This window comes from Trachemys scripta, chromosome 2, assembly GCF_013100865.1.
Source record: "Trachemys scripta elegans isolate TJP31775 chromosome 2, CAS_Tse_1.0, whole genome shotgun sequence".
Lineage (NCBI taxonomy): Eukaryota > Metazoa > Chordata > Testudines > Emydidae > Trachemys > Trachemys scripta.
This window is the reverse complement of record NC_048299.1, coordinates 69,472,992-69,499,316: the sequence shown is the minus strand read 5'-3', so window position 1 is coordinate 69,499,316 and position 26,325 is coordinate 69,472,992. Positions and strand designations below refer to the sequence as shown.

General features: G+C 42.0%; 1 protein-coding gene across 1 annotated transcript in view; it reads left to right on the top strand.

Moving 5' to 3' along the window:
• Positions 1-11,494, top strand: part of NEK10 (NIMA related kinase 10) — a 167,902-nt gene extending 156,408 nt beyond the window's left edge. Inside the window, exon 37 of the mRNA XM_034760809.1 lies at positions 8,521-11,494. Coding sequence (XP_034616700.1) covers positions 8,521-8,569 — 49 coding nt within the window. The 3' untranslated portion in view covers positions 8,570-11,494. The remainder of the gene's footprint in view (positions 1-8,520) is intronic.
• Positions 11,495-26,325: the final 14,831 nt, after the last annotated feature.

The window sequence follows — 26,325 nt, the reverse complement described above, 5'->3', positions numbered from 1 at the left end:
GCTTTGATAGCTCAGCATTTTCTAACCCGGCATCCCTCACTCAAAAATTGAAAAACCTGAACTGCAAGGCTGGTCCTGTGTCTCTTACCACCGGGTTATCAAGGAAGGGTGTGAGTATGTTAACCAAAGCTTTGTTGCATGTAATTCTATATTATCATATGTATCTATAATGGTTGGAAAAGCTTTTGTTTTTAATCATTATTAAAATCAAATAAAAATAAATTAAATTCCCATATTATCCAAATTAATATGATCAGTACATCCTAAATCAGGCTATACCTTTCACTACTATCAAGTAGCCCACATATGTCTCCCTGTCTTTCAGAAAATGCGTTTAACTTCAAAGTCTGCCATCTGCATTTCCTGACAAATGACCATGTTTTCTACAATATGTTCTGCTCAATTCAATTTGAGCCCTCCAAATCCTGCACATTTTTTTCTCCACACTCACTGTCTAGGTAGCCAAACAGTACAATTTTGATAGCTGTCCCATACAGGATGATTCATGTAGCCAGCAGGCATATATAATTAGGTTTTATCTCTAAATCTCCAAACAGTTCAAGCTGACTGAAAGGACAAATCACCCCCTCAAACTGCAAATCGTGCTGCTTGTCAGTGTCCACCATTATTTGGCCTTATTGCACTAACCATAAATGGGATTGAAGACCTCACAGCTGCATCCCCTCAGCCTTGCCTTGCGTAAGGGAGCTTTGATCTCCTCCTATTTCTATATACATAGTGGACTGTCTCAGGAATAACTACAACCTTTCCAACAGTAATCCAGCATATCACGTGACTCCTTGCAATCCTCAATTATCTCCTTTTCTTAGGCAATAGTTCATAAATAATAAGGCTTTGACAAAAGTTATTAATCATAGAGGGCAGTTGACTCTAGGCTGGAGAAGCCAACCATGGAGAGGGAGGAGAGGCTTCCTTCCTCACAGTGCCCTGCCCACGGGGCTGGGTGAGAAGGCACAGAATATGTGGGGGAGGGGCAGAGTACGGCACACAGAGCTGCTGGAGGATCACATAGACTGAGTTCAGAAGGGTTAGTGGGGGGACAGACTGGGGCTGGGGCACTGGAGCTAGTGAGGTGATAGCATTGAGCCAGGTGATGAATGTGTATGGGGGTTTAGGGCCACATGATGACAGGTGGGGGTAAACTGAGTGGGGATGCAGAGACACATTGGGACAGAGGGATGCAGGGATACATGGGGACAGGGGGAAGAGGGTGGCAGAATGGGGGTGCAGGGATACATGGGGGATAGGTGTTCCAGGGACACACGGGGACAGGGGCAGATGTGCCTGACTGAATGGGAGAGGCTAGGGGTCAGCCAGGATATGTATTGGGGAGGCTCCCCGACTCCCTAAAAATCACTCCCCCCCAAAAAAAATTCCATACTTCTCCCCCAACACCCAACAACCCTCAAGATTCACTCCCAGGCTCCTTCCCAGCAATTACTTCCCTCTCCCTCAGCTCCTCTGTTGCCCCTGACTCCCCCAATCCTTTGCACTGCTTCTGAGGGGTGCAGGAAATACATTTCTGTATTGTAGTTTAAATGAATTGTTATTCAACATTCTGTATTAATAAATGAGGGTTTGTACTTGGGTGGCTTAGCCCAAGCCGCAACCCGTGCTGTTGTGGTCACACTGTTGTTTTTAGTAAGCTGCTTGTCAAGGCTGAAATCCCCCCTCTGTCACTCTGAGTGCAGTAGGGGCCCACAAGGATTCTAAAAATTAATACTTGCTACTCCAGGCTTGTATTAAACTCCCAAGGTGACAGCTTTTTTCTGACCTTGGCTTGGTAAACACTGCCACCACCCAAATGCAAAAAAACTCCCAACCGTTTGGACCCAGGAAGGAGCACTGGGGAATTCCTCCCTGTGGGGTACCCTCAACCCCTTTCACACACACACCCCTCCGGGGAAGAGCTGAGAAAGAAAACAAAGTAAATTAGCTGTTGCTACCAGCTAATCCAACAGCATATGCACAAACTCAATACATTTGGAACTTAGGCTTTTGCTAGATTTTAAAAGAGCAATTCCAAAAATTAAGCACCCAAAATAGCTTTCTTGGGGGTTCAGCAAGGTTATAAGCAAACAAAAGCATCTGGGGTTAGCACAGAGGAATCCACAAGCCAAAATAAAAAATAAACCTGATTGTGTCTGTCTAAACATTCCCTATCCAAATAATTTCTTCTAGGTATGGAAGATGAATTTTCATACTCAGTTCAAGCCTTACATTGCTGCTCTGTTTCTGTGCAGCCCAGAGAGACCAACAGACAGAGGGAAAGTTTCTTTCCCCATTTTAAAAAATTGTAGGCTTCCCATTGGCTCTTTTGGTCAGGTGCCCACTTTTTTTTCTTTACCTGGGGGACTTTTTAACCCTTTACAGGTAAAGCAAGTAAAGAACAGCTACCAAGAGGGATTTTGCAGCTAACTGTCTGGCTGGGCGTCCATCAAAGGGAGCTATCACACCTTTATTTATCACACTGCTCAAGCAGAGCTAGTGCATGTCTGTCTACCTTTGCTTGGAAGCATGCTCCCAGCTGCTGTGTGGACATATCCCGTATTTGATAACAAATGCAAAACCAACAGTTTGACTGCATACAGCACAGTAATACAGGTTCCCAGTTCTTCCAGGAACACATTTCTTCTGGAAAATCCTTTTCTTTTGTATATGCAGCATTTTTCTATTTTATGTATATTTGCTGCTCCCTTGGCATCTCTGCCCTAACCTTCTGTCTGCAAGAAGCTGAGACTGGATGACAAGGAGTGGATCACTCAGTGAATTGCCCTGTTCTGTTCACTCCCACTGGCTACTGTCAGAAGACAGGATACTGGGCTAGATGGGCCATTGGTCTGACCCAGTGTGGCCGTTCTTATGCTCACCACTATATGTCCCCCCTCCCACATCTGTAATAATAATGGTGGTGTCACTCAGTGTTACATAGCGAAATGACAGAAAAAAGATATGTGAAATTATAAACTGTGTGGAGTGCTGAGAAATGATTCCAACACCTGACTGGGTGATGTGTAGGGCATTAAATTGTTAGAAAATGAGAAGCTGAACCCCATAAGATGTCCATACACTTTTTTTTTTATTATAGTAATTGTTTTTCATTTTCATTATAATAGTAATTACAGTCTCAGTGCAGGCCATTTCATGAGGATTAATGACCAGCTGGGGATAATGACCCTCAGCTGTGTTCCGAATAATCAATTCCTGCCCATCTATCATTAATCCCCATAAAATACTCAGTGCTTCGATTAGTGTCACTTGTTTGTACAGAAATTTATAAAAAATTAGCTGAATATTTCAAAATGTGTTTTATCCCAATGACTCTTCCCCTCTCTTTCTTTTCTCCTGATTTAATGTCTCACCACGTATGGTGACGGCTTACCCACATAAGTCGGATATGTATGTGACTGTTTTTACTTGTGAGATCATTTACAGATAGGACAATGTATACCTTTTGCAAACTTTCAGCATGCTTCTGTGCATTGAGGTGGTCACACAGTATCCAAGTATCCAAAGATCTGATTTTAAATAACTATATTTCCTTTATATTTGCAGTCAGTTACCTCATTATTTCATGAAAAGCTCCATAAAGTGTATTAAGGGGCTTAATCCAAGAACAGCTCAGTTTATATGAAGGTGGGTAGGTGTGTTACAAATGAACAGGACCTGCAGAAATGAAGGTCAGACACTCTAGTGGTCTTCAGCTGAGTGCTGTAGTTCACCGAGACTCCAAATGAATTATTATATTGTACGTACCATCAGAGGTCCTCTTATGGTAGAGAAATGCTGTTTCAAGAGTGGTACTCTGTAACTGAGAGAACATTTCTAGCCCCAGTATAATCAAGCGAGAGAACACTCATCTAATCAACAGTATACATTGCTATATGTATTGTCATTAATCATTCTTTTTCACAGCTTTTATTCACTGCATTTTTTCATTTCTGTAAATATTTTAGGCATAGTGAATGTCCAGTCAAATAGTTATAGATAGATTACTGTGTTTTTAGCAAATATGAAATAAAAAAACAACATATAAATTGAAATAAAACAAAAGTAGTCACCCCACAACAGCAGCTCTTGCAGCTCCTGTCCTGCGGGACTGGGACTGGTTTCCTCCTCCTGGCATTGCGACCTGGTGCCTGGGCACAGAGACACTCAGCATTGGCCTGTCCTCCCATCGGTCATGATGGGAGGACGGCTGGGCCAAATTTCAGTGAGTGGCATTGCAACCTGGTGCTGCAATCTGGCGCATTGGTCAGAGCACCACTCATTCAAATTTTGCCCATCGTGACAGATGGAAACATCTGCTAGGAAAGCAGAACATCATCCATTGTGCTATCCTTCTTTGACTGCCATTACCCCCACAACCAATACAGAAAGAAATAAGAAAACTCTTCAATGAACGTTAACCTGTATTTACAAAACACTCCAAATAAAAAACAATCTGTGCTTTTAAAACATGACTTTTCTTGCTTTAAGTTTTGAAAATTCAGTCACTAGATCCACTTTTCCAGCTATTTCATGCTCTATTGACATTGTGGCAAGTCCAACAAGTCTCTCTTGCACCATTATTGAACGCAGATATGTTTTTATCAATTTTAACTTTGAGAAGCTATATTCCCCACTAGCTACGGCAAAGTTAAAAGAATGCGTAGAGCTATAAAAATGTTTGGAAGACTGAGAGTTTATTTTCACAAACAAACTTCAGTACTTCTTCAGGAGTGGAATGTTTCTTAAATCGTCTTGAAAAAGCCTGAAGCTCACTACACAAATCTATAGCATCAGTGTCTTGAATTTTCATGAGTCAATGCCGACTCCAGTTTTATACAAAATTCTCTTATCTGTTTTGCTGTTTTCTTTTGCAAGCTGTGGATATCAGATAGAAAGCCAAATACTGACTCTAGCTGCTGGATCTGTTGAAATCTTTCATCAACCAAGTGAATACCAGTATCAAGGACTGCAAAGTAGAAATTCACTTTGAACTTCTGTTTTGGGTTCTGAATGGGTGTGGCTCATCCTTCATATGAAAACTGCTGTTTCTTTTGCCAAATGCGAACTGGCTCTGATTCAAAGTCTGTCGGAAAGTCTATTTCTTCAGCAAGCTTGAGAGAATCAGGATCAAACAAAGCTAGGTATTCAACAAATTTTAAAAAGTTTCCATTACCTGAAGTGTATAATTTTTCATTTCTACTGAGGCCGCGGAATGCTAAACTTTGCCCACCGAGAACTCACTAAAGCAATCAGACACTCTAATATTTGTTGCCAATATTCTTTTTTCCTTGATCACACGTAAATTTTCTTCATTGATAGTTTTTTCCAATCGTAATTCAAGTTCTTTCCAATTTTGAAAACATTCCAAATGTTCTGTACTTCTTTCATGTGAAGAGAGAATTGAAGATACGGTTTTCCAGTCCTTCAAACCATTTTCAGTAAGTGATTTACCGATTGCTTGATTTCTAAACAACTTGCAACAAAAGCAAAACACAGAGTCCTTTGACACTGAATATTGTAACCGGTTTCGATGAATTTCTTCCCCATTAATGAGTTTCCTCTTGTAATGCTGAGCAGAGAATTTTCTTTTATTTCCATCCTTAGCGAAGGGAAATTAATGAACTTGTTCGGGTCCATGTTCCTTGAGAATTTGCCACGCACTGTCATCACATCTGGGCCATAAAGCTGGGTCCCCATACTGTAACTTGTTTGTAACTTCCTCATCCTTTCTTCCTTTTACTTCATTTACTTCAATTTCTGCATGTCTCTCTGAAGGTGAATAAATTTTCTCCACTTCCATATTAGTCTGATGCTGTGAGCTGCCTTCATCTGAAGTAACTTTCCATCATCTTTAAAAAGCAACAGAGGGTCCTGTGGCACCTTTAAGACTAACAGAAATATTGGGAGCATACGCTTTCGTGGGTAAGAACCTCACTTCTTCAGATGCAAGACCTCTTGCATCTGAAGAAGTGAGGTTCTTACCCACGAAAGCNAACAGAAATAAGATTCAACAGAGGGTCCTGTGGCACCTTTAAGACTAACAGAAATATTGGGAGCATACGCTTTCGTGGGTAAGAACCTCACTTCTTCAGATGCAAGTCATCTGAAGAAGTGAGGTTCTTACCCACGAAAGCGTATGCTCCCAATATTTCTGTTAATCTTGAAGGTGCCACAGGACCCTCTGTTGCTTTTTACAGATTCAGACTAACACGGCTACCCCTCTGATACTTTCCATCATCTTGAGTTTCCAAACTGCTTTTTTGTGGATGTGAGCTATCCTCATCTCGAAGTAATATACCTTCATCTTGATGTTCCAAACTGCTTCCATATGGATGTGAGCTAACCTCCTCTCCAAGTAAAATTCCTTCATCTGGATGCTTCCATCTTTATTTGGATTAAAGAGAAGATATTTCAGGAAGGATCCCTGCTGTTTTGGTTGGTCCTTTTCCTTCTCAGCCTTTCATTTACGATACTGCTCCTGAGGGTTTTCTTTTTCCTCTTTCTGCCATGGGGCATTTGAATATTGTTATGTACTGTGCTCCCGACTGCAAACATTATAGAGTTAAGGATGGCTGACACACCCACCATATGGTTGGCAATTTAAACCACATTGCAGCCATCCCAACATGTCTTTTCACTGCTTAAAGGTTCAATGATTAGTAACAGACACTCACTTACCTATTAAAACAGTTAGTTACAGCGTTTACATGGAAGCAAAATGACCTTTTTCGACATTATAACCCGACACCGGTTGTTTGGAAAGTAATCCCCTTCCTCACGGTTACCCGCTTGGAGTGTGTCATACTTTCGTAGTCTATTAAGTGTTAACGCTGTTACTTTTCTTCTATGGACCTTATTTATTACCTGTGAACCAGTTATAACAAAGAAAAGTTCATAGTTATACAGCCCGATAATAACACTAAGGTTTAATAAAGCTTAAAGATACTCACATTTTGGATTTATAATGCTGAAAGACATTATTCTTTATCCTTTGGCACCAAGAAACACAATTTTCCACAATATACGCTCGATTCTTAACCATCTACCTGCGACCTGTGTTCAAATGACCGTTTGATATGAATCAACTCGCGATATCTCTGCTCTGCCTGAATTTCCGGCTGTGCGACCTTGATGTATATTTGAGTTAGATGTCACTAGCATTGCAGCTCTTGTCGCTGGTGGATGTGTTTCATTGTGGCTGAGTTATTGCTTATCAAAATTGCGGAGTGAGTCATCTTGACCCTACGTCACAAATTGAATTTTTTTTTGCCAAAATATTATTTATTTTTGCAGTAAATAAAATATTTGACATATTAATAAATTCTCAGAAATGTAGAGAAATGAATTATAATTCATATTCCCTCTGTATGCGCACAGGAATTGAAATAATGACATCTTCGTTATTGTATTTGTATTTTTTTCCCATCTTTTTCATTTTTTTTTTATTTGATTTTTTTTTCCTCGCCACATTTAACTTGGCACCCTAGGCGACTGCCTAGTTCGCCTATATGGACAGGCCGCCCCGACAGGTTCTTATACCACCCACACTATCCTGATATTGGAGTACTTTCCAGTAGTGCACTAAGCAGCATGACTAACACCATGTTTGTTCTCTCACTCATCCTCTTCACAGGGGGAAAATTGTGTGCACAGTTTAGTGATTTGTTTTGTTAGCACTTTGTTTTGAGGTGTGTTTTTACTGTACATGCTGATGTGTGTGTGTTTAAAAAAAACAAGGTAAAGCACTCCTTGCACTTGAAGCAGAAGGTGATGAGATTTGTGAAGGAAAAAGAAAAAAAAAACATTTCTTGTTTTACTTTCTAACTGCACAGTTTATGAGAGTAAAACCTTGGTGCATGTTTCCACAGGACAGTGTAATATAATACAAGACTAGTTTGATTATTTAATGGGGGAATCTCCACTAGCATAAAGCTGACAGAGGCAGTTCCACCATCTCCCATGCTATCTCTTATGCCTGGCATGTATGGGCTTATTAGGAGAAGAGAGGGGTGTAGAGGAGCAAGACTTTGCTGTGCCTGGTTCTCCACTGCCGTGAAATCATTGAGGGCCTTTTATCCCAGCAGCATAAGCTAACGCTGTCCCCTTGCTGCTTTAACTTATGCCAGGACTTGGCAGTTGGGAATCAGAGAGGTGTGACTGACTCCCTCTCAGACCCTACCACCACACTGTTTCTGTGCAATGTATAGTGAAGCCCATAGATTTTAAGTCCAGAAGGGTTCATTACAAACATCTAGTCTGGCCCTCTGAATAGCATACTATATAATTTCATCCGCTAATTCCTGCATCAAGCCCAGTAATTTATGGTTGAGTAGAACATAGCAGTTAGAAAGGCATCCAAGCTTTCTTTTCTTACTCTGCTTATATATCACATTTCTATCATAGTAACTTGCCTGCTGATAGCACAGAGAGCTATTCTGATGTTGGTGAACATGAGTTGTAAAGATTTCCTAGGGTCAACAAACACTTACTACCTCTTTATCTTTGTAGGTACCACTACTATCCGTGGGGAACAAAGAACCATCCAACCAAAAAATGAGAACCTGCAAATCTGAACAGACTGGGTTTTTTTCTGAAGTCAAACTGCCCTTACTTCAGCTAATATTGTGTGATCACCAAAGGGATAATAAGCTTTGCTCAAAATATATTGATGGGAAGGGATTCCAATGCTGAAACAAATGGGAGACAGCTTTCAAAAGACCTCACGACTGATGAACTTCGTATGATACTTTTGTGGCAGCTCTGTTTACAGCATAAACTTCTTGCACTGTACCAGGGGAGTTCTGTACATACTATTTGGGAAAATGCTTCAGAGTTTGTGCATTAGTAGAAAAACATAATTCCTGACAATGAATGCATATGTTCTATTTTTTTATTTTATTTTTGTAAAGAATTGTTGAATACTCAGGTTTGCTGGAACTATATTTAAGGCTCATAATCAGGCTATCTTTTATAGCAAGAGAAATAAATCAAAAAGGGAATGGGGCAGGAAATAAAATATTTTTAGGTTCACTGCACCGGAATTAGAAATTAGAAATCAATTCAACTATAAAATATTTAAAGTTAACCATTTGGATAGTAGCAATTTCTAATGCTGGTATAGCACTAATTAATAGTCAGTATTTACAACTTGCACAGCTTATGTGTGTGTATATATCTATATCTATATCCTATATATAGACATGCATATATTGTATAGATACGTATATGTAAAATATGTATCATATGTATACAGTGTAATATACACACACATTTACTGTTTAACAGAAAATAAATAAGTAAATGAAACCAATGCTTTGCTGCTAATCAAATTTGTAGTACTTAATGCACTTTGAGGATCTCTCTCTCTATATGTACATTATATGTTAAATAGAGATGCAAAGTCTCGCAATTCAACATTACTGAAGCTATTATTTTCATCTTTAGAGTTTTGACTAAGTGTGAGAGCCATTGTCTACAGTCTGATTATACTGTATCTAACCTAACTACTGTAAAAATCAGAATATGTATGGCGACATATACCTAGACTGTTGAAACTTGTTTATTTCATGCTTATCATATAATTACTCGTGATTGATTGGATGCATAAGTATGTCATATTTACTGTGTATACACTGGCCAAGTATTTCTGCTATAGTTTGCTTGAAACATATGTAAATAACTAGATATTATTTCTTAACAATGTACAGAATATTATTTCCCCTGTCATTTGGGATTTCACTAGCCCAGATTCTAAACTGGTGCAAGTTGGCAGCAGTGGGCCTAAGTCAGTACCTAAGGGTACAGAAGGCATCCACCCCCTTCCTACACACCTTCAGTGGAGAGGTTTGAGGTGGTGTAAAATGCATAGAAATTCAGAGATTGGAGTGAGTGATTGGGAGGAGTACAAAGCCAAAAAGGGCATGTTTAAATCACAAGGAGGCATGTTGTGCAGAACGTGGGTTTATCCTTATGATGTGGTGACCCATCCAGGAAACAAGCATGTGACAGCCCAATCTAACATAAAGCATTTCCCCCAGAAAATCGAAATGTAGCGCGGAAGGCCACCACACCTGATTTTGGCATCTGGATAATGACAGACTCATAGCAGCCAAGGTCCATTGAGGAGGTGCTTTAGAAAGCTAGCAAGGCTCTTACATGTCATCCTATGGAAAATAATACATCTGCATTAGAAAGATAGGATTAGAAAAGATATTGTATTTTGATTTCTAACATATTTTCACACATAATGGTCACCTATGCATATCCCCCTAATATCTACTGTCTACTGTTTTTCTGCTTTCCTAGTACCTAAGTGCTATCACTAATATCACTCCATTTTTAGATATATCTGTTACTACTTCAAGGAGAGGCATGCCTATCTGTTTCCCTCTCACCTGTTAAAAATTGACTGTCTTGCTGTGCAATTCTCTAAAACCTTGTTACCATCACTGCTGGTTGCACCTTATTGTATACACAATCCTTGCCCTGATTTATAACCTTCCTGGATGTAATTTCATCTCACAACTCCTCAAATACCATGTACGTTAAAGCCAGAGAATAAGTCCCCCTATATGTTACCACTGAACTAAAAGGTGTAATCTGTCGTGCCCTATGAAATGTGTACCTCCTTAAAATGTAAATGCACATTTTTGAAAATGTAAATACAGGTGACCTGGAATTAATATGAGTTTACACTGAGCATTCACATCATCTCTGGAACATGAAGTAAGCATGGTATCTCCCTATATGTAGAATAGCAGATACCACAATCACTGGAAAGTGGAGAATGTTGAGTTGGTAATGGCTCCCGCTGTACATATTATTTGAAAACCAAACCAAACCCTGTTATGTTTTGCAATTAGAAGACTATCAAAATGTTTCTCCAACTAAGGTACCTGTTCCTCCAAAGAGTGCCACTGAATGGTTACAGTTTACAAAATAATATGAATATTAGAGCAGTTGCCTTGCAAATACATCATAATTAGCAATGGCTGATGTATTATTTACAATGCAATCACTAAAAGTTAGCCCAGCTTCTGGTTAAATATTAATGTGGCTTTGATAGTCACAGTGAACATCTTTCTTAGTACAGGAGAAGGCAACAAGGTGTGGTTAATATCTGAGGTGTTATAAAGTAAGCCTGTACTGTATGTAACAAGAAAATCAGAATTTGTATGACATTTAAATTACTTTTTGCGTGCGTTTCATACACAAAAGACCTCATTTAAACTAACTCTTGATATATTGGCCCCACTCAAACTGAATACACATTTCCACAATTATTTTTTTTCAAAATAGCATAAAATTATCCTTACTAATATAGTGGGTATAAGTCAAAAATGTCTATTTACAATGTTCTTCCTCCCCACGTGTTTTTTAACATTTAATTGTCAGACTGTAGTAAATGGAAATAGGGGGCACTGCATCAACAACGGATTGGACCTTATTTTCAGGCATGTATTAAAGCGATGAGATTTGTGTTTGGGCTGGGTTTGTGTGATATTATTAAGTGTCTATTGATAGTTGATGGCATAGTTTTCATTGGAAAGTAGACTATAGTTAGTGACTTTGTGTTTATCCATAATAAATGTGTAGCGCTATCAATAACAGGATAAATATTGTGTGGGCCCAATAATGGGCCCAAAGCACGGGAAGATAGTGTTTCAACTGAGCTTGGTTGTGGCAGGCAGTGCAGAGCAGACGTAGGGGGACTCTGCAACAGCTGTCAGTGGAATGCAGAGTTGGGAAGTGAGCCTGGCTGGGGCATTGGCAGTACGCATGAGTACAGCATGGCTTCACTAGGCTAAAAGTCCATGCTAGGGAACCAGCAGGCATGATCTGGTACTCTCCCTGTGTTCTGCAAAAACAGCAGGAACTCTCCAGCATTCTGGATATAGGAGATTAGAGTTGAGGATACAATTTCCCTGCCCTTCCCCCACTCACCAAACCTTTAAGCACTTGTCCTACTTACAGTCGACATTAAAAACTGGACATTTCCCACTGTAGGGTTGCCCATTCTAAGATCAGACAATACCATAAAATCCCTGTTATATGCTGTGGTGAGGGAAATAACCATTTTGCAAGGGCACCTAGCTTGTGCGCCATTTCCCAAATGCTGGCCCTATGTGACTATATATGACGAGGGCCATCCATGTCATCACGAATCATCAATATTGAACACATACACAGAATTCTTTTTGTTTTCAACATTGTTAAATATGAATAAACTATATCCTGTTTGATTGACTTACACCTTGTATTTTATTTTTTAAATGCCGGTATATTGCTTGTCTGTGTCTTTGGTGAGAGATCATCACTGGTTCACTGATCTGAGCTGTACACTATTTGTCCGTGATTTTTTTTAACCTAATTTCTGTGGGAATTTTTTGCCTCTTGTGCACTCTATAGGAAGGCAGTCCCACTGCTCCCATGAACCATTTGTTTGTGAGATTTCAGGAAAAAAAACACTAAACACTTTTTCAAAGCTATCTTATATTGTACTTGGCTGCTCTTACAAAATTGCATGCAAGTTATAATTTTTCTTCTGGATTGTTAGTGCAATGTATTTTTTAAAAGGGAGATCTCTGTAAGCAAAAATAAATAATTTGTTGAAAGTAAATATGCATATTACTGACTGTAGGTATATTTTGTCTTTGAAATCAATTGCTGTTACAGAGTATATCTATTCTTTTATAGTCTTTTTCATGAGTTGGAATTTGCAAATGTCCCATAGGCAACATTCTGTGATAGAGAAGTTCTGTCGATCATTAGAGTTACATTACATTCTGTAGGTATGATTGCTATAGTTGGTTGTATACTACAATATTGCCTTCAGAGAGCTGCAAGTATGTTTGAAACCAAATCCTTCCCATGTCTAAATGGTTTATAGGCCTTGCAAATAGTACACCATGGACACATACAATAAGATTATAAATTGTAGTTTTTCCATGCATTTGTAATACTGTAGCTTCTGTGTTTAGATTTGTAAATGTAAAATGAGATGCAATTAACTACAACAATGCACATTTTAAAGAAAAATATTCTCATTATCTCCGTTATTTTTATTAATTCGTATGATATTAGTACATAGTGGTCCCAACTGAGATCAGAGCCCGATTGTGCTTGGCATTGTACAAACAAATAGAAAAAGTCCCTGCCCTGGAGAACTTACTGTCTAAATGGACAAGACAAAAGGTAGGAAGGAAAACACAGCTGTGAAGTGAGTTGCCCAAAATCACACAGCAGGTCAGCAGCAGAGCTGGAAGTAGAATCCAAATCTCCTGAGTCCTAGTCCAGAGTTTTATCCACTGGCCTATGCTGCATTGCAAAACTGTTGTTAGAGATGGACCGAAGCTGAAAATCTGAGATCTTTGATCACTACTTTCACAAAGTTTTAGGCATGCGTGGGTCTGGTTTTTATTTGAGTCCACTACTAATAGAAAATGAATTCACGTTTATTTTTAAGAATATTTTTCAGTTTATACTAGTGGCTAGAATCTGCTTCCAGTTACCCCAGCATATTTCCAGAAGACCACCAAAATCAGTGGAGTTACTCTGGGTTTACATGTGGGTAACAGAGATCAGAAATTAACCTTAAATGTTTAGAAATGAAAGAAAGAAATTACACATGGGATGTGAAAAATACATGGTTACTTTAAAAGCTTTCCCATTAGACTGCACGGTGATGACTGAGCAAAACCATAGCCTGAAACAAATGTAGGATTTGACCTTGATCTCAGATATGAGCATATGCATCACTCAGTATCTTTCAAGATAATGTTCACATGAGTGTGGTAACTGTTCCTGTAAACTATGCAGGAATTTGCCATTATATATCTGAAATCAGGACCAGCCACTTCAGTTAAATAATGAAAAAGATCCAGCTAAAAAGTCTGGTACAGGCCACTATTGGAGACAGGATACTGAACTAGATGGACTCAGAGTTCTTATTTCTATATTTCCCCATGGAAGGTATGTGCTTCTACCTTTTATAGTCCAGTTATGACTAACTTTTGAAAGAGGAATTTGGAAAAGTGCACTGGCTCCTCATTTCAATTGTGTTTTCAGTTAGGAGATTTGACAATGAATACAAGGGGTTATAAGATGCTATTAATAAAGTAACGAGACCTGGACAAACATATGTCTTGCATTTCCCTCCAATTTAAGATCATTCTTGAATTTCAAGAGCAATTTTTAGAGCACTGCACTCCAAAAAAACCCTGTAAGCGTGCGGACTCACCCCTGCGGGGCCTCCTGCTGGTCGTCCCAGAGAATTGGCTTTCCAGCCCTCAGAGCGCCCTCTGCAGGCCAGTGTCCCACTGCCGGTGGCCCCCATGTCCCTCCCGGACCCGGTGCCCCTTTACCCAGGGGCTGCCTCCTGGCAATACCCCCACCAGTCTCTATGGCTCTCCCTTCTCTGGGAAACCCCCAACCCTCTAATCCCCACCTTGTTTCAGTCTGGGCTACTGCCAGTCATCATCAAGCCCCCTTTCACTGGGGCCGACTGCAGTCTGTATAAGCCAGTCATCATAGGTGTTATCGAAATATCGGGTCCGCCTAGCTGAGAGCCAATAACAGCCAGACAGGGATAAGGAAGAGATTGCTTTATTCTGCAGAAGAAAGGAGAGCTTTGCACCTTAGTACAAAAACTCTAACTTATACAAAAATCAAAGATCTTTTATACACACTCAGGCACAGGCTTTGGTCATGTTAACATTTGATTGGTGGTTACCAGACCCTGCACTTCTGCTATCTGGTCAGTGAAAACCGGTTTGGGACCAGTTCCAACTACCTCAAGGCAGAGAAGGGAAGACAGTTCAAAAGTTCAGGCTCCTGTGTACGTGAGGTGTCTGTTTTCCCTAATGGCCGCTGGCTGCCATAAAGGCCGCTGGCTGTCAAATAGGCAAGGGAGGTTTTGACCTGCTGCCTTTCCCTGCAACCCAGTACCTCCAGGGGCCTTGTACAAGGCCCTGCAGCCTGGGGAGTAGCTGGCCCGGAGCTCCCCAGCTCCTCTGGCCTTTCCCCAGCCCTGCTCCACTCCAGTACCCTTTAGCACTCAGGCAGCTAGGTCCATCTCCCTCCTCAGCTAGAGGGAGACTGTTTGCTCCTGGCCCACAGCCCTCTTATAAGGGCCAGCTGGCCCCTTATTAAGCCAGCTACAGCTGTGGCTGCTTCCCAATCAGCCCAGCTTTCAGAGCTGCAGCCCTCTCCAGGGCTGCTTTTACCACTGCAGCCCTCTTTCAGGGCTGATTTCAAGCCCTTCAGGGCAGGAGCAGGTGACCACCCCGCTACAACCCCGAACCTATTCAAGTTGTTGATGTGTAAGAAATTTTAGCCTGATTCCAGGAAGAACCGGCAATTTCAAGTGAGCATGCATTTAGGTAGAGACAAAATAGGAAATCACTTTAAAATGTTATTTATTTTCAAGTGAATGAACTGGCAGTTGATTTTGGATACCAAAGTCTGAGTTGAAGGTTCCATCATTCAATTTGTCCAAGTAGACAGCAGCAATTAGGGAAAAAAAAAATCTTTCAGTCCATTTTGACTATTGGCTTTCAGTAAATTAAAACTAGGACTGTCAAGTGATTAAAAAAATTAATCACAATTAGTCACACAATTAATCTTGCTGTTAAACAATAATACTGGTGGTTCGGGTTCTGCAGTTTCCACATCAGAGTGTTGCTCTTTTAAGACTTCTGAAAGCATGCTCCACACCTCGTCCCTCTCAGATTTTAAAGGCACTTCAGACTCTTAAATCTTGCATCAAGTGCTGTAGCTTTCTTTAGAAATCTCTAAATCTCTTTAGAAACCTTCTTTGTATTTTGTCAAATCTGCAGTGAAGGTATTCTTAAAAGGAACATGAGTTGGGTCATCATCGGAGACTGCTATAACATGAAATACATGGCAGAATGCGACTAAAAAAAAGCAGGAGAAACACAATGCTCCCCAAGGAGTTCAATCACAAATTTAATTAACGCATTATTTTTTTAACAAGCGTTATCAGCATGGAAGCATGTCCTCTGGAATGGTGACCGAAGCATGAAGGGGCATATCTGGCACGTAAATACCTTGCAATGCTGGCTACAAAATTGCCATGCAAACGCCTGTTCTCACTTTCAGGTGATACTGTAAATAAGAAGTGGGCAACATTATCTCCTGTAAATGTAAACAAATTTGTTTGTCTGAGTGATTGGCTGAACAAGAAGTAGGACTGAGTGGACGTATAGGCTCTGAAGTTTTACATTGTTTTGTTTTTAGTGCAGTTATGTAACAAAAAAAAAATCTACATTTGTAAGCTTCACTTTCATGACAAAGAGATTGCACTACAGTACTTGTCTGAGGTGAATTTCTTTTTTTTATCATTTTACAGTACAAATAATTGTAATAAAATAATATAAAATGAGCATTGTACACTTGGTCTTCTGTGTTGTGGTTGAAATCAATATATTTGAAAATTTGAAAAAATCAAAAATATTTAATAAATTTCAATTGGTATTCTATTATTTAACAGTGCAATTAAAGCTGCCAATGAAAGGAGAATTAATTTTTTAATCATTATTAATTTTTTTGAGCTAATCACGTGAGTTAACTGCGATTAATCGACAGCCCTAATTAAAACTGAATTATTCAAGGCTTTCTGTACTTTACTGTTCTCAATAGGAGATGGTGAGGGTCACAAAAAGAAAACTAATAATTTAAAAAAAACAAACTGAACCAATTGAAATCCACAGGTAATGTCAGGCACCATGACACGCATTGGGGACATTCCTAAAACTTCACAGTGCAATCTGTTATTTTTAATTTACACCTGGGCTGAATTGATCATCTCTATAATTAGGTTTACATTGCAGAGAATAGGAATTAAATAAATGAGGTAGGGGAGTAGCCACAGACAGCAATTTTTAAAGATACCTTGTGATATCAGGCTTAAATAAATGTTTTCCTATCTGCCATTTCCCTCCGTGAGACAGACATTTCCATTGATCCTTGTGCAAAGTTTAGATCCCCTCTCATTATTCAAATGAGGAAGCTAGACAGTCAGAGGACAGCCTTGTATCTGGTGTGCTGCCCACTAACTTCCTCTAGAACAGTGGTTCCCAAACTGGGGTTTATGAACCCTGGGGGTTCACGAAATGTTACAGGGGGTTCTCGGGAAAATATTCCCTAATGGCGGACAGAGCTGTCCCTAGGGACCCTGGGCAGCATGGGGCCAGAAGCCCAGAGCCCTTGGACTTCCAAGAGGTAAGCAGATCAAAGTAAGCATATCTATCACACTGAGGAGATTTAAACTTCAAGACTCCTTATAAGAAATGAAAAGGGAGGTGGATATTTTTTGCTGTTTTTAAAATTAAATAGGCAGCTAGTATTGTTTTTAAAATTATTATGAAGAACAAGTTGTTTGCCTGGACTGCTCAAGACCTGAATGCTTGTGTAGGAGGAACTCTTTGAATTGGTTTCTTAAATACCTTCATGCTGTTTTACATCTGATACTCCTTGATGAAACATAGGAGCCTTGTCTTATAACAGGCTTATTCAAAGTGATACAAGCTACGAAAGTGAGATCTTGGAAGAGTGTTGCTGGTTTCATAATGTAATAAAAATACTGTAATGATAAATAATAATTAATAATTAATAGTAAATAGAGTGTAATAAGCATGTCATAAAAACAAATTTTATATTTCCAAGATCACTGCTTTTATAATTTATACTCAGGTAAAGGAGAAAATACCTGGAAATATTCATTTTTAGGAGGGGGTTCGCAAGACTTGACATTTTAGTGAAAGGGGTTCACAAGTTGTTAAAGTTTGGGAACCACTGCTCTAGAAGGAGCTCTTCCCAAGAGTCTATGGTTAGTAGTGTGTCTATATGGGGACAGGCATTTCCTGGCCTGGAGGACTAATAAACCATGGAACACAATGTGCTCCTGAATCGTAGAACCAACTTTGAGATGAGTCTCATATCCGTACTCTCAAAAGGCTATGACACCTGTCTTGGAGAACAGAAATCAGCAGAAAAGATCCTTGTTTTCATTCTCCTTTCTTTGGCAAGTTCACTGATCCCTACATATGGGATTCGACCACTGGTCAGACTGTTTTAGCAGGGAAAAGCAGAATTATGACAGGTTTGTTGAAAAGTACAGTAAAAGCCGAGGTACCACACCGCAGCACGTCTGTGCTGACTGCTGTTTGTGGAGATGTGGGTGACTCCCACTGGGTACTTTGGGAAGCTGCAGGCTCTGAACTTCCTTCCTTCACTCTGCTGCAACTGCTGCTTCCTCGCTGGAGTGTGAAGGAATTTGGAAGGGGTGGATCCTTTTACAGGTCACTTTGGTGGCTTCTGCAGCTTCTGCTTACGAGGCGCACTCACAGGAGAGTTCCTTATTGAGAGAGTAACCATCTTCATCGACCTATCTTGTGCCCAATATAGTGGAATCCAAGCACTAACCATGGTAGTTAGCTTCCATTTGGCACTGGTATTTCATTTATGTCTGCCATTTTATGATGATGCATGTCCTCCAGCTAGTTTCCACTGGCTTTCTTTGATTAAATAGTTCTCCACAGTTGCAGTATCATTCTGCACATCCCAGGAGAGAGAGTGAGTTTCTTCCTCCACTTTGGGAATCATCCCAGGTCCTCAATGAGATCTCAGCAGCCTTGCACTTTGAGTGAAGGAAGAGTGGTACCTCATCTTTAGAAATCTCTGTGAGATTTACTGTACCCAGTCGAATTCTTACTTGTCAACGTTGCACACCATGAATGTCCACCACTGTTCAGTACTGAGTTTACCATGGCACCGGGTCCACAATCAGAAGGGGCCCCAGCCAGCCTGATCCTCCGGCTGGCTGAGCCAGCCAGGAAAGCTGCCCCTGCTCTGCCCCTGTCCCGCCTCTTCCCCAAAGCCCCCGCCACTGCTCTGCCCCATCCTGCCTCTTCCCCCCCCACTCCACCCCAGCCCCGCTCCCACTCCACCCCTTCTCCCCCCCAAGCACCCTCCCCTGAGCTACACATCCCAGGGGACTGCAGCAGGGGTCAGGCCCGCCCTGCACTCACTGGGCGGCAGGAAGTGGAATGACCTGGTCCCAGCCCGCTCCGCTCCGCTCCGCTCCGCTCCGCCACTGAGTGCTTGGGTGCAGTTCCCCTTCCCCCAAAGTCCGGGAGCCATGGAAGCAGAGTGGAGTGGGCTGGGTCTGGGTCAGTCCACTTCCCGCCACCCTATGAGTGCGGGGTCAGGCCCACCCTGCAATCACTGGGCAGCAGGAAGTGGAGCGACCGGGCCCTAACCTGCTTTGTTCCGCTGCTGAGTGCTGGGTGGTGGTTTCCCCCCTGTCCACCAAGCCTGGGGAGGAGATGGAGCAGTGGGGAAGGGGTATGGGATGGGGAAGAGAAGCGGGTGGGGGAAGCAGGGGCTAGGGGAAAGAGACAGTGGGGATGAAGGGGTGGGGTGGGGAGGAGATGGGGCAGTTGGGAAGGGGCATGGGATGGGGAAGAGAAGGGAATGGGGGAGGTGGGGGCAGTGGGAAAGCTGGAGCCCAGCATGTGGCATCCCCGTGGTAGAAGCTGGGGCTCCCCTATTAAGCAGGGCCATCGAACCCTCACCCTTACAAGCTCCACCTCCCCTGCATCTGTATTACCTTGATAAGCCCCCCCCCCGCTACCCTCCCCACTGAGCCCCAACCACCTGCACCTGGATCCCCATCCAAATGAACTCCACCTCCCCTGCACCTAGACCCCCCCGCTGAGCCCCAAACACCTTCACCTGGATCCCCTGCCGAGACCCAGTGCCCCGGCACCTGGAACCCCACAATGAGCTTCTGTGCATCCAGATCTCCCACTGAGCCACCGCACCCAGATTGCCCCACAGAGACCTCTCTTACCCCCACACGAAGTCCCTCTGCGCTTGGATCCTGCTGCCGGGCTGAGCCTGCTCACCCACACCTGGTGCGCCTGGCACGGGGGGGGGCAGGGCCCAGGGTGTTTCTGGGGCAAGCCTGGGCCTTGCACTGTGTCAGTGTCGGGTGCAGCCTCGCTGCTGAGTCCCTGTCCTGGGGTGGGGTTGGGGAAGGCTGCAGGGTGATCTCCCATCTCCATGCAACCAATGGCCTATGCTCCCCACTGCCATGTTGGAGCCTCCACATTTATTTATTGACAAAATTTGCAGAATTTTTAAATACTGTGCGCATAATTTTTATTTATTTTTTTGGTGCAGAATCTCCTCAGGAATATGGGGTGCTGTGCAGCTGTGGTGGTGGGACTATGAGGAAGGTGGTGGGCAGTGGGGAGGTCTATGGGTGGGAGGGTGCTGGGCGAGCAGTGTGGTGTGCAGGATGCTGTGCAGTTGTGGTGAGAGGCCAGTGCAGGAGATCTCTGGGAGGGGTGAGGGCTGGGCATAAAGATCTGTGGTGGAGGTCTCTTGGTGAGGGTGCACTGGGCATGAGGGTGGGACACTGGGCAGGGGGGCAGTGTGATGTGGGCCCACCTGCAAGGGGAAGGGGCATGCTGGCAGCACAGGGCTGGGCAGGCCAGTGTGCATCTGGCAGCTGCAGGTTTGTAAACAGCGCCCTCCTGCTGGGCTGTGTGTAGCAGGGCTGCTCCCGCCGCGCTGTGCCTCATTGCCCCCAGCCCACCCTTCACTCTGGAGACTAACCATCCTGCCCCGCTGCACCTTGCCCCATGGGGGCCCACAAATATGTGTGGCATCGGGCCCACAAAAAGTTAATCCGGCCCTGCCACTGTTTACTGCTTGGGTGACAGGCAAATGATAGAAGTAAACATTCAAACAAAAATAAATCCTTGATGTACAGCCTGAAATAGATTTTATCATCATCTGGCCTGCCCATAAGAAAAAAAACATGGGCTGTTTTGAAATGCATTTCTCGAAACATCACTGTATCTGATACGATTTTTTGTTAAGCAAATGATAAATTTTGTCATGACTCAAATGTGTTAATGGTTTGGCAATAATTGTTCTGTACATGCTGAGTTCATTACTGAGGAAAATATTAAAGCTCAAATATTCCTTGTGGGAGAAACTAACACCCTGGGTCTTTGCTTTATTCTTGTGCTGCTCACAGGCCCATGGGTTTGTTAAGCTATTTAATATTCTGCTTGCAAGTTTGGACAAATTTTCTGGAAGAAAAAATTATTTCAATTGTGACAGGAGCTCAGAATTATTACTGTGTGTATCATTGGGCTCAGGCAGGTGAAAGGGAAAGGGAAAAATGCTAGGGATCATTCTAAATGTCATGAATTCATGTTTCATTCTGACATCTGAGGGCTTCACAATACTTTGTTAGGTTTAGGTTAGAGAAGCAACCATCTTTCACTTGTGACATGCTGGAGAACATCATAATTTGTGCTTCAGGAAGGCCTTACATCTGATGATCTCAAGAGCTTTAATGAACTAAACCTCACAACACCTCTGAAAGGTAAATCGTATACCCCGATCTTACAGATGCTGAAGATACTCAGAAAGACTAAGGGCTGTATTTTGATAGCCTTACTCATGATACCCTACGTTCATGATGTCAAGGACAATATCTGTAGCGAAAGGCAATACCTACCATAAGTAAAGGTATCAGAATCTCCAGTAACTTGCTCAACATCACAAGTTTGTTGTAGACCAAGGCATAGAATCCAGGTCGCCCAATTCCTAGTTCTGTGCTTCATTCACTGCATCGTTCCTCCTCCCCAAGAAGGGACAGTCACTGCCTGCTCTTGTAAAAGGCACAAGTGCACTCTTCATTATTTCAGAAATGGAGCTTTTCAATGTGTTTCTGGAGATGTTGTAGGAAATAGTTTCCAAGAATTTGACTCACTCACTTTATGCCTTCCAGTTCTCATCACATGCACCACAGTTACTCACTTCTTTTAAAAATCACAGCCAGAAAGAAGAAATGTAATGAAACAATGTTATGGTTTGTCATCTTTCCTGGTCATAGACTCATAGACTTTAAGGTCAGAAGGGACCATTATGATCATCTAGTCTGACCTCCTGCACAGCGCAGGCCACAGAATCTCACCCACCCACCCACTCCTGTAACAAACCCCTAACCTATGTCTAAGCTATTGGAGTCCTCAAATCATGGTTTAAAGACTTCAAGGTGCAGAGAATCCTCCAGCAAGTGACCTGTGCCCCACGCTGCAGAGGAAGGCGAAAAACCCCAAGGACCTCTGCCAATCTGCCCTGGAGGAAAATTCCTTCCCGACCCCAAATATAGCGATCAGTTAAACCCTGAGCATGTGGGCAAGACTCACCAGCCAGCACCCAGGAAAGAATTCTCTGTTGTAACTCAGATCCCACCCCATCTAACATCCCATCACAGACCATTGGGCATATTTACCTGCTAATAATCAAAGATCAATGATTGGCACTGTTGAGTCACATGCGTTCCAGTGCTGGCACTACCAAGTAAGACAAAAATGTACAAAGATTGAGGGGAGGGAAATGTCCAGCATAAGTTTTTGTCTGTAATGCCTCCTTTCTAATTACTGCTGTGGACAATCAAGTATCCAGGTTCTAATCACAAAATATATCTATGCATAACAGAAGTGAATGAACAGCAGCAATCCATGCATGATAACATTAGGGCTATTTAGAAGGTGTGTTTTAGTTGTGAAAACATTAACTATTGTGCACTGCTTATTTTAACAATCTAAAATCTTTCTAAATAGTATGGCTAGATGTCTGATAACATACATTATTAATCATCCAAAACTGGTGGGGGAAAATGTTACTTTGACATTTACAAGGATGTAATATATATGTTCATGTTATAAATACATGTTTGTGATGTTGAGTTAGGCTCTAGGGTGCATTGTTTTTTAACATTTGTGCTTGTTTTCCCAATTCTTCAGCTTGTTGCATTCCAGCAAATTCTTTGTATAAATACATAGGGTAGAAAGAAAAAGAGCCAGCAAACGATGACATTCCAAATCAACAGAGGACTTTAAGAATGAAGACACATGTTAAAGTAGAAGAACTCAGTGACGAGATCTGGTTGAACATATCTACAGTGTGGATAACCTTAAATTTGTATACCATTCTTCAAGAATAATCCTGAAATAGATGTACTGGAGATTGATACTATTTCAGTGTGTCAGATGAGTGACCTGCATAAAAACTGCTAATACACTGAGCATACTTGAAAGCCTGCCAGTTCTCTTAGACAACCATATCCATTTGCAGTAAGTACAGGGAAGTACAAAAAATATTGCAAGTATCAAGGTAAGAGTATCTGCCCACTATATTTATGTAATTTCTTTCTAGAGTGCCCTAATGGACTCTTTTTTCTTGAAAAAAACCTATTTTTCCTTTTTAGAGCTTTGCCTGTGCTAGGAACATTTGTAAATATTTTTCAGCACCCGTGTTGCTCCAGCAGTGCTGCCAAGGGTGGACATGGTCATGTAGACAGGGTGCAGGTTTTTATACCACTTTTCCTTCTTAATCATATGACTTGAGCAGAAAACAAGATGCTCTATTACTGGGCATGTTTCTCTTATTGTTGCATTCTCCATTATTTGATCATAGGTGCAGACTTATTTTTCCATGGTGCTTCCCCCTCCTCTGCCCCAAGGCCCGCTCCACTCCACTTTCTTGCCCTGAGTCCCCACCTTCGCTCCGCCTCTTTCTGCCCTGCTCCGCCCCCTCCCCCAAGGCCCCGCCCTCACTTTGCCTCTTCCCGCCCTGCTCTGTCCCCTCTCCCGAGGCCCTACCCCCTCTCTGCCTCTTCCCACCCTAGCCTCCAACCACCCGCTGCTCACTGCTCTCCGTCCTCCTCTGGCTGCCAAATCGCTGTTTGGTGGTGCCACAGATCAGCTGTTCAGCGGGGCTGCCAAACAGCTGTGGCTGATGGGTGCTGAGCACCCACTATTTTTTTTTCCATGGGTGCTTGAGCCCAGGGCACCTATGGAGTGGGCACCTATGATCTCTATACTTGGCATCAGAGAGTGGAGAATTTACATCAGCACTGTCCTTTTCAATTCTGGTGCCCCCAAAAAGCCACTTGTTTTACTTGACCCTAAGGATGGTGTTCATTATCCCTGCAGGATGACCTCTCCTTGTAGAACTGCAGGAACTCCCAACTTTGGCTAGATGCTGCCCCCTCCATCTGTTAGTAACCCCATTCCTTTCTGTTCAGCTTTCTCTCAGGTAGCCGGTCAAACTCTTCCTTTGTTTTCTGCTTTCTAAAGATTGGTTGGTTTGTTTTTTTATCTTCAGTAAATATGTTGCTACTTGAGGGAATAGTGATGTTTGATCATAGGCACCCTAGAGAGCCAGCTCAGTGTTCCAACCAGGCACAGTCTGTTTAAGAGAACCCCCCCACCACACACACTCACCAATGATCAGCTTGCTAGAATATGAGTCTCCTAACTTTGTGACATGGGATGAGTATTTAGCCCTCTATCAGAACTTGCTTGTTAAGCTATGAGCAGCCGTATGCATTACTTAATGCTGAATACAAGCCACATATGACTGTTCTGAGCTAGTCCTGCTAGATATAAATAGTAAGCCCCAATCTGATGTTTTGCAAAATGCTAGCAATTTTTTTTTCCTAAGCAGAACTGAAGCAGCATCTTTTAAATCACAGCGTGAGGCCTTCTACAAAGTCTGGGCTTTATAAAAATTCCTATCAGTTACTAGCCCAGAATCTCAGGCACAACTGAACTAATTTTGTCTTACCCATTTGGATTTTTGTGGCTCCATTTGGCCTCCAGACAGAGTAACTGCATCCACAGTCATACCTTTATTGGGATAAGACTTTCTATTTTAAATAGCCATTAGCCAGAGACATAGACATTCCAAAGAATGAATTGAAAATGAGTTTTATTAGATTTCAAGGGCTAACAGGCATTAATAGTCCAGTAATATTATAGTAAGAGTCAAAAACAGGCTTTGCAGTTTGACAGCTTGTAAATTACATCCAATGTACTGAAGGCAAAGAGCATTAAGAGAACACCATTTGAACATTAAAGAAATTGTGTTCTGCAAACAATATGTCTGCCAAAAGCTGAGCCAAGAATGCAGAGGCCCCTCACTCAGTTCTCTTCCAACATGGATTTATACCGCAACTGACATCATCTGTCTCATTCAATTAAGGATATTACAACATGACCAAAAGGACAATTACTACAGGAATACCATTGTTAAGTGAATGTACTGGCTGCAAAATGTGCTGTATTGACAGGCTTGGATACAGATGACTCCTATCCACAGAAGAAGTGCAGCATGGGTAGTAGCAAGAAGTTCACCTCTCGACCCAGTCACTGGATGACCACAATGGTCCCTTCTGGCCTTGGAACCTATGAAAAAAACCTGTCAAAGCTGGTTGAGAGAAGTCACTGTAGAGGCAAGAGGACAGCTCAGTCTCACTGTTTATCTTCTCTTTATACAGAAAAATGTTCTACTTCCAGGCTGACTTATAACTACGCTAGTCCAAATCAAGTACCCAGAGCTGAACGTCCTTCAGCTTCGTGGTGTTTGATGTCCAGCGGTGACCTTTGCTGCGTGGGCCTGGGCTTACTGCAAATCAGAAGGGGATGCTCATTGGTTTCTTCTTTTTCCATCTTTATCATTGTCTAGAAATCCCATTGTTTCTAGACTTCTGTCCTGAGATGATTTTTGCTAAGCAAGTCTCGTCTCCTTTCCCCAGCCCTGTGAAGAAATGCCTGCACAGGCCACGAGCCCAACTCCAATAGTAGCAGAAAACATGCACTAACAAAAGAACAAATGTTGTGCTGGTGAAAGATTCTGGATCAACGAGAGTGAGACTGAAATGTTACCTTCCTTGTCTGGCCAATGGGCCCAAACCCCGTCCAAGAGAAACTACTCACAGTCAGGAGACACTATGGTAATTTAATCTTCCATACAAGTACAAATCCATGTACCTCCTGTCCTCGAGCTCTCTGTTGAGATTGCCAGTATGGGGGCTGGTTAAGTGTGAGTTGTGGTGCTGACATCTATGAATTGGGGATAGGACTGAAACCACAAAACACACTTCACATACAATAAGCCCCCTAAGACTTTTCAGGTGATAAATGCCAGTCACTACTGATAACAGACTGATTTTACATGAGTAATTGAGAGGTGAAAGGCTAGTTAAGAAGCTTTGAAATAACCATTAACATTCTGCTAACTCAGGGGTCGGCAGCCTTTCAGAAGTGGTGTGCCGAGTCTTCATTTAATCACTCTAATTTCAGGTTTCGCGTGCCAGTAATACATTTTAACATTTTTAGACGGTCTCTTTGTATAAGTCTATAATATATAACTAAACTATTGTTGTATGTAAAGTAAATAAGGTTTTTAAAATATTTAGGA